The sequence below is a fragment of the Hesperophylax consimilis genome, chromosome 8 (assembly GCF_061612785.1).
Source record: "Hesperophylax consimilis isolate HC1 chromosome 8, BYU_Hcon_1.0, whole genome shotgun sequence".
Classification (NCBI taxonomy): domain Eukaryota; kingdom Metazoa; phylum Arthropoda; class Insecta; order Trichoptera; family Limnephilidae; genus Hesperophylax; species Hesperophylax consimilis.
This window is the reverse complement of record NC_142843.1, coordinates 22,570,607-22,580,240: the sequence shown is the minus strand read 5'-3', so window position 1 is coordinate 22,580,240 and position 9,634 is coordinate 22,570,607. Positions and strand designations below refer to the sequence as shown.

The 9,634-nt window shown below is 35.8% G+C and overlaps 1 protein-coding gene across 1 annotated transcript in view; it reads left to right on the top strand.

Moving 5' to 3' along the window:
* Positions 1 to 4,203: 4,203 nt before the first annotated feature.
* The window catches only part of LOC149421734 (uncharacterized), a 66,129-nt gene continuing 60,698 nt past the window's right edge, over positions 4,204 to 9,634 (top strand). Inside the window, exon 1 of the mRNA XM_089634515.1 lies at positions 4,204 to 4,413. Within this exon, the coding sequence (XP_089490641.1) occupies positions 4,348 to 4,413 (66 nt within the window). The 5' untranslated portion in view covers positions 4,204 to 4,347. The remainder of the gene's footprint in view (positions 4,414 to 9,634) is intronic.

Sequence of the window (9,634 nt, the reverse complement as noted above, 5' to 3'; positions counted from 1 at the left end):
ATACAATCATTTGATGTATTGCTGAATTTAACCAAGGACTATATTACCAAGCAAAATACAAAACTTAGAACGGCTATATCTCTCCCAAAGGCAAACTCTATTTTGCACTTCGATAATAAATCTTTCAGTGTCGAACATCCTGTGCGTTCGTCGTCGCCGCGTGTTATCCGCCGAATGTGGCGCGATGCATACAAATACTTGGAATGCGACTTTGCCGATCTTCCGCCGACGGAAGATCGGTGCGCGGAGGACGGAACAGACGCGAGTGTCGGCGGTCCGCCACGGAACGACCGATCGTCCGCGACGGAACGACCGATCTTCCGCGTAGTGTGCCCGCTATTTGTAATTTATATGCAATAACATGTATTGGCGTTCCGTCGCGGAAATTCCGCTGGAGTCAATCCGTTACCATACGTTGCAGCCACACTGAATATTCAGTGGCGGATTATCAGTCGACTGCCAACGCTTATACAGCGTGGTCGTAATGGATCCGATAGAAGTGATAGCTATTTATGAGGCATTAGAAGAAGAAAGAAAAAGAAAGCGTAAATATTGGGTTCATCCCATAAATACTCTTCGACTAGAAATTGGGCAATTTCATACCTTGTATATGCAACTAAGAAATTATCCAGATAAAGTATTCGAATATTATCGAATGTCCATACAATCATTTGATGTATTGCTGAATTTAACGAAGGACTATATTACCAAGCAAAATACAAAACTTAGAACGGCTATATCTCTCCCAAAGGCAAACTCTATTTTGCACTTCGATAATAAATCTTTCAGTGTCGAACATCCTGTGCGTTCGTCGTCGCCGCGTGTTATCCGCCGAATGTGGCGCGATGCATACAAATACTTGGAATGCGACTTTGCCGATCTTCCGCCGACGGAAGATCGGTGCGCGGAGGACGGAACAGACGCGAGTGTCGGCGGTCCGCCACGGAGGAACCGATTGTCCGCGACGGAACGACCGATCTTCCGCGTAGTGTGCCCGCTATTTGTAATTTATATGCAATTACATGTATTGGCGTTCCGTCGCGGAAGTTACGCGACGGAATTTCCGTCAAGTGTGGCGCTAGCCTAAAGCTTGCGATCGTTCAACACTAATAACGGGCGCTATGTGTGAAATAGCAGTGTATATGATTTCAACCTCTACGATTTACAGGAACTTTGTTAGCTGTGATAAAGTAGCAACGCATGAAGCCTGCAACAGACCACGTTCTACTCTCGTGGCTTGGACTATTTCAGCATATCGCTCGACATTCATTCCCATTGGGATTGTTTGGCAAGCAATATGCTGAAATGGGCCAAGCCATGATGATATAGCGTAATCTGTCAGCCCCATGAAGCAGCACCGACGTAACTTGATTACCAGCTATTGCACGGAGAAAAATGAGTATTGTTAATTTATTAAGAATTTTTTCAAATCATTGGTAATCCGGTTAAAAACATGCCTTAATAATATATCATGATGAAATGCGAAAATATTCGGATTTTCATTTTCGATACTTGTTCCGACATCGTGATAATATATTCGTAATTTAATAAAAGTTTATCAGGAAACCTGTTAATTCATTCGTTTAGACCTGCTATTTGAACCAATAATTTGAAGAGATTATTAATAAAGAAATACTCATTTTTCTCCGTGTAGGCATGCATTCAATGACAACAACCGTTGGCATCCTTTGTTGAGTGATTACGATCTTCGACTACGAACCCGGAGGTCGTGGGCTCAAATCCCAGCGTGCGCAAGTTTATTTTACTTGTATTTGTGTTGTATCACAATTTATTCATTAAAAATGATATAAGTACCTATATATGCAGCATGTTCCAGAGTGGTAGATACTGTCAGTATCGCCTTGGTAGAAGACCACAATTTAAGATCGAAACGTTGCTTGAAATGGCAGTAGCCGTGTTTTTTATCTCAATAGTCAGGTACTTCCCCAACTTTCTCTTTCCTATCTCCACCCCCTCACCTCTAAATTAAGCCTTAGAACAAACGTCAATTGGGAACGCCATAGTCTCTCTGGGTCCGGACGGTTGGGAGCATTTGAGACTTTTTTGCGGTAGGTGCTCACATAAAAAGGGCAATATATGTATCTAAAGTTGTAGCAAAAATCAGTAGCTTTTATTTTGTTCTATGCACCCTTCAAAATATCTTAAATATCGAGTCAGTAATCACCGCATACTATGAATACGTATACTCAATGATAAAATACGGAATCGGGATTCATGTCCAATTTTTAAAAATCTCAAACTTCTGACAGTGACAATGAAGTTATGCCTGTTAGTTCGATCATCTCCAGAAAAGTTCCCACAAAAAAAACTTAACACATGAACACGCTACAAGGTTCATAGAAAACTTATTAATCCCAAAAGCAAACAAAACTATATTTCAAAAAGGACCACACTACATGGCCATTAGTATATAACAACCTTCCACGTAGCATCAAACAAATAACCGACATACTTAAATTTAGATTATCACTAAAACATTTCTTTTAAACAAATGTTACTACAACTTAAATGAATACCTTACATAAATTAAATACCTCTGTTTTTTATTTTTTATTTACATACATTTGTTAACATGTAATTGTTGGGTTATGTAATATAATGTGTATTTGTTGGGTTAGCTGGAGGAAATAGGATGTAACCTATAAGCTATACCCTTTGCACTCTGTATTTTTGTGCAATAAATATTTTTTTTTTTGAATTTTGAATACGGGATATTAAAACAGCATAGCCTGCATAGCCCATAGCCAAACAAAATAATTACAAAAATACGAAGTGATACAGAAATAATAAATTATACTTAATCATAGAATAAAGAATAACACAAGAAGTGCCTTGTGGGCGTGTTTCGTGATCTAAATATAAGCCGAATTTAGGTCTATGTTTGCATACAAAACTGTTTCACTATGATAAAGAAATTAAAATGCAATGGCGATATACAATTTTAAGCAAGTGTAAGAGAGATAGACCGCGTGCTAAATGGTCTAGTACCAAAAGGTCCTAGGTAAGTCAGTGGTCACATTTGTTTCCATTCAAATATGCAGGGTAGGCTTCTTGTTTTCTTCTTTATTCTATGTACTTAATTTCTGCGCATTATTCGATGAGCACACTTAATAAGCCTTGTCTCCAGGGTAAATATCACCACAAACATTGAACCAAATACTTGTGTAAACATAAAACATTGAGACAGGGCCGTAATTTAAAAAAAAAAAAATTGTGGCCGATGGAAAACAAAAAGCGTTGTGGCCCCGACCCAATGTTTTTGTTTTTGTTCGATGTTTTGAAAACATTTGGTTGCTGGAGACCCGACTTCATGATTACATTTCCATAAAATTTCAACGTAAGGAAAATCGATTCGCAAAGAAATCTATCTACTTAAGCACGGGTTCCCAGCCCATGGTAGGTACTGTGACTGTACTAGAACTACTAGAATAATCTCAAAACTCCCACGCAGACCAGTCATAATTGCTTTTTATTGTTGTCTTCATCACCGAATTATTCGGATGCGAGGATATTAACTAGGATGATGAACTGTATTGTTGGAGTTCATTCAATAGCAAAAATTTGTGAACAGTGAATAAAGTACCATGATTTAGCTTAAAGGCCAGCTCATCTTGAATGAATGAATTAAAGTGCAATCTCAAGATATTCGCTTCATAAATAAACTGTGTCAAAACATCAGTAGTACCTCTCATGAACTGTTATAAAACTTCAGGCATTCGCGAAAACATGACCCTGGCAGTGTGACCGATAAACACTTTAATGGAAGCGTCTTATTGAGTCCCGTCTGCGTTCTGATTTTTTCAGGTTTCGTGTACCTTCGAAAGGGAAAAAATGGGTCAGTAATTTTGCATCCGACATTCCTCGGCACCATTTCCCTGTCATTCTCGCGGCGCGGCTGTTCCCTCGTAAACTTATAGAAACCTGCAATTTAACGGGGGTTTAAACTGACTGAATCTGCTCTGCCATCTGACCAAGACATAGGCCACCAGCTACTGACTAATCACGGTAACCAGTAACCGAGGTTTGAACAGGAGGGGAGAGGTATGGCGCGGTGGTTCTTGCTCTGCCTGACTGTGCAGGTTTTCCTTTGCGACTGCGAGCCCCCTACTTTCTTGCTCTCGATTATAGTACGGAGTGACGGGAGATGGGAGTTTAGTAAGCTCGCAAACTTTCTCAGAGACGCGCGCGATTTGAGTTAACAATCTGCTTCCGAGAAGGAAGCTCGCGCAGTGCCGTTTGCCGCCTTAAATCTTCAGTGAAAATACATTTTTATCGTAATTCTCGTGAAAATTTATTAGATACATTAAGTTTTAAATTGGATAAACAATGGCGTTCAGTTGGTGGAGACTCTATGGGTTGTTATTTATGTTGGTCGCCATCCGCGCCGTTGCGGTAAGTTGCATTGTTTACATTGGCGAGGGATGATTCGCGATCTTTTGTAACGTGCTTCTCTGTGATAACCTGACCCGATTATAAGTAATTTAAACAGTACAATTTAATTATTTTTAAGCATAGATTGAACCGCATTTAAATAGTTAACTCCTAAATACCATTTATTGGATGTGAAAATCTGACTAATTAATTTCAACAAAATATTTGAATGCTTTAATTGATAAATAATTTTTGATCTTTGTTTACTGCTTAATATATGATGTAGAAAATATTGCTGTTGACGAGCAGACGTAGGTATTTTATTTTAAAAAATGTCAAGCGTTTTCAATAGTACGAAAAATATATTTTTAATATTTAATATTCGATTATTCCAACTATCTAGTAGTTTATTAGAACTTATCTATTTAGGTTATCATAGTTAATCATTATTTTATTTCTATTCCTTTCCAATTTGTAAAAAAACTAATGTGATATAATAAGGTACGGTCAAAATAAACTATTTTTTTGCAAACATCTTAAGTAATAGTGATGTGAGTTCGAGAGACCTACATACAAACACAGTACACCATAAAGTATACTAGCAATGTAACAGTATTCAATAAATTAACAGTAAATCCACATGCATTGCTCATTATTTGCAATTACGACATAATATTTCCGTACGAGCCAAAAAAACTCTTCTATAAGTGGGATGAATAGGCAAAATTAAGACAATCTTTAAGTGAAGAGTTTTAAAAAAAAACATTTTCTGAACAACGTTTTTATATGTGTTACATAGATTTATTATCAAAGTGATAGCTACGAATGTGCCGAAGTTGAGAATATAATGTAGCACAAATATCCCCCATCGAATATTAGTTTGAACTCGCTCAAATAATCTAATTTGCACACGAAGCAAAAGGACAAATGTGACGTTAAATATCAGAGCATGTTGATGGGGCGCCTGTACCCTGTAGCCTGTAGGTAGCATGTACGTATACAAGTACCTACCGGCACAGCGTGTAGTGTATTTAGGAACCCACGCATAATTATTTAATTCCATTACTTGCAATCTTAGACCCGCCATTGGAGGGGAATCAATCGATACTGTTATCGAGATGGGGTGGCCGCATGACAAATAAAGGAATAATGGGGTGGTCTCCGGCGGTACATACCCACCTCCCCCTCCCCGCTGCAGGAGGGTGGAGGAGGTAGTTGCTCCCCGCCGAAAGTGCCTCTAATATAGACCTAACCTCAAAGTGCATTGTGTTGTGATGAAAGCCCTCAGAGCGCGATACAGACGAAATAATTCCATTCTCTACCCGACTTGCAGACTCATTTATATCTATTGTTTAATTTGTATGGGATTGTAAAGACGTTTCGGGATTTCAAAGAGATTCTAAGGGGAGACCAGCCACAGAATACGTTAATAATTTATTTGTGAATAAATTTAAAAAGGTGACATATTACGTTAGCGAGCATATTTACCTATATAGACAATGTATTTATTATATTGGGTTTATGCAGTTTGTAACTTAATCATTTATAGAAACGACATTCACTAACGATACTCGCACTTGTGTTACGTAAGAAGCTAACTGTAACTTTACAAGATCCAACAAAAAAATGATAGTTTGATCACAAAAATTCTGAAAACATATGTTTTCCATGAAGTATTATTTATTATCAGCATTTATGACAAAACTACAAAATAATCAACTAAAATTTAGACTGTTATGTTATAGATTTCAGTTAAAAAATCAGATTTTATTTTCAAATACCTACCTACTTTTTGCACTATTTTGACGAAATGTTTGTGCAACAAAATATTGTCATTGTAATGACATTTTTCAACACAGTAAAACTTAAAATTCAAATCAATTTTTTTTGAAGTGAAACTTCTTTACGCGCGTCATGCAATTTCGAGGACCGGAGTAAAACCGACTCATGACCGAAACGAAAATGCGGGTACCCCCACCACCGATTAAAGTTCATTTGATCTAGTCAAAGTTTTGAAGTAACATATAAATGCTTCTTAGCTCATCCCGACAACTGGCGTTGGTGGTGTAATGGTCAGCATAGTTGCCTTCCAAGCAGTTGATCCGAGTTCGATTCTCGGCCATCGCACATTATTTTTTTGTTTTTAACGCCTTTTTCATTCAATATCTTATTTTTTAGTAGGTCAGAACATTTTTTAAAAGAAAATAATATTGCAAAATAAAAAAAACACTTATCTCACTGTGATAAAACATTACTCCGCTAGAGCGCGCTTTGCGTTATTGTGTTGGATTAAAATTATTATCTAATCCGTATATTATGATAATTGTATTACATTTATTTAATTAATTTATTTATTTTGATAATATGTAATAATTTACAGAAAAAAAAATTAAAACTATCTCCCTCTGATAAAATATCCGTTCGCTAGAGCGCACTACGCGATCTTGTGTGGGATTATATTTCTGTACATTGTACATTATTTTTAAAAATATATTATATTTTGGGTGTGATGTAGGTAACATTATAAAACATAACAAGCTCTCATATTTTCAGAACCTACATAATATAATCAATTTATGCGGCTTTGCTTACAGTTGGTGCTCAGCGTGGTTGGCTTTCAATCAGTTAAGCGAGGTTCGATTCTCGGCTGTGGCATTTTTGAAGTGAAACCTTGTTGAGGTGGGGGAGCCGCTCACGAACGTTCTCTCTCTTCTCTTCTTTCCTCTCTCTCAGACACCAGCGAACTGCGCCACGCCAAGCATCAGCTGAAACTAGAAGTTTCACTTCTGTCTTGCGTAGGCTTGACACACCCACTTTTTTTTTATTATTTAAATTTGAGTCAGAAACAATTAGGATGCGGCCATACCACGCCGGAAGATGGAGCCCTATAACGTATTTACCATTTTACCCCCCTGGCGGTGGTAGAGCAAAGTAATAGCTTCAAGACCCTCCCGCTTTTAAATCTACGCCCGCATTCAAAAGGAAATTAAAATAATGTGTAACGTAGTAGAATTTTCACTTCTCAGAGAAATATAAAAGGGACGCTTAAGATTTATACCTTGTGATTATTATAAACGGTGGCATAAATATATACAATAAATTTATGATTACTACGGAGCTAAGTTATACATTACGACGTCGGCGTAACGTTTAAGTTAAAGTAAGTTAAAGTTTGTAAGTGTGGAGGTCGTATGTATAATACTAACAGCGCCAGCGTTTGGGTTTCACGTTTTACCAATCTTTGAAAAAATGGGTAAAACCGAGTTTAGGTAAACGTTCTATCCAATGTTACCGAAATTAGTGAATAATTATCGAAAATAGTGATATAATGATTTTACGAGTATATTACCTACCCAGGTTTTATATGAAAACGTTGTTAAGTGTGTGGAAGTAATAGGTTGGCTCTCAGTGTTTACTATTATTAGAATACAGTGTAACAGTATAATAAATCAGCACGTAACAGCGTTATACAAAAGCAATTTTTATATTTTTCCAACATTTTAAACAATTTAACTTAGAAAAACAAGTATCGCTGATTTATTAAAATCTTGTATAAAACGGGATTGCAGGTAATTTCCTAATAAAATTTTAGCACATTCATAATTTATCGTAACACGTGTTCATTCACCTGCGTTTGTCTTGATAATATACAATGACGAGATGTGAAAATATTCGAAACTTGACAGATTTATTAATAAACTTTAAATAAAACACGTTGTTTCATTCGTTAAAGGCCTGCAATCCCGTTTTTAACCAGATTACGAACAATTTGAAGAGATTCTCAATATATTAGTAATATTTTATATCAGCAAGTTTTCTCCGTGTGAGTATAAAAAAGGTTTTTTAAAATTTTATATTACGGACCAAAGTTTTACATTACGATTTCGTAGCGTCACGTTAGTTAAGTACGGGTATGTGGAGGTAATGTTTAGGCTCTCATTATAAATTATTAGTAACAGTAGTCAGTGTTATAATATTATAGTGGTTTTAAATTTTTTTAAACTTTTAAACAATGGGTCAGACGGAGGATATTACTATTCACTGTTACCAAAATTCACACGAATTAAAATACGTAAAAACTACTCGAAGTATACAATCGATTAACCTGAATAAGAGTAAGCTAAGATTAGCGTTATTTTATTTTAAAACAATTCAAACGAATATGTTTTAAAAAAAAACTTTTTTGAATAACGCATCCGCGATATCTTACCCAATATTTTCAATAAGTTTCTATTTATCACTTTTTCTATTTAATTTTTCCTTTTAAACATTACTATTTTAATTTTTCATAGTTCCATAGCCCATGATGGAAAAAAAACTTAGCGAGCTGAATACCTACTTGTTTTGACATAGTATAATTATCTGCAATTTTTATGACGCCAAATCTCCCTGCTAAAACTATATTTCAAAAAGGACCAATGGCCATTAAAGTATAAAACAACCTTCCAAGTAGCATCAAACAAATAACCGACATACTTAAATTTAAATCATCACTAAAAACATTTCTTTTAAACAAATATCAGTACACCTTAAATCAATACCTTACATATATTAAATACCTCCGTTTTTTTATTTTTTATTTACATACATTTGTTAACATGTAATTGTTGGGTTATGTAATATAATGTGTATCTGTTGGGTTAGCGGGAAGAAATAGGATGTAACCTATAAGCTATACCCGTTGTACTCTGTATTTTGTGCAGTAAATATATTTTTTGAATTTAGAATTTAGAATTTTGCTGGAGAGTTTCTCATTTTTTTTACGATAGAGTGACGATTATTTTAAAGTGTCGTCGTTGTTTTTCATTCATTCCGAGAAAGAAATCGAGAATTCAGCATTAGACTATCGAAAGTGAATCCGCGCACCAAATAATAATATTGTTGTGATTCTAAGCTGAACGCTTTTCTTTAAAGTGACCAAAATAATAACCATATCTAAAGCAGTAATTGAACCTGACTGACATTTCGGAATAAACCTTAAATTCTAGGGCGTTCCAAATTTCTTAGGAATAAGTGTGACCATCAACTCAAGGTTTTATGGTTGATTGTTTGCATCCTCAGAAAGCTGCGAAAAAGCATTAGTTCAAATGATCGGGAAATATTATACTCGTACTTAGTCCACTAAAAACAGACTATTTCAAATCTCTACAAACTAAACCCTAACTATTTTCTATATTAAGTGAAAATCAGATAAGTATGAACAGATGATAAGCATTAGGTATACGAGTCAAGTATGTATCGC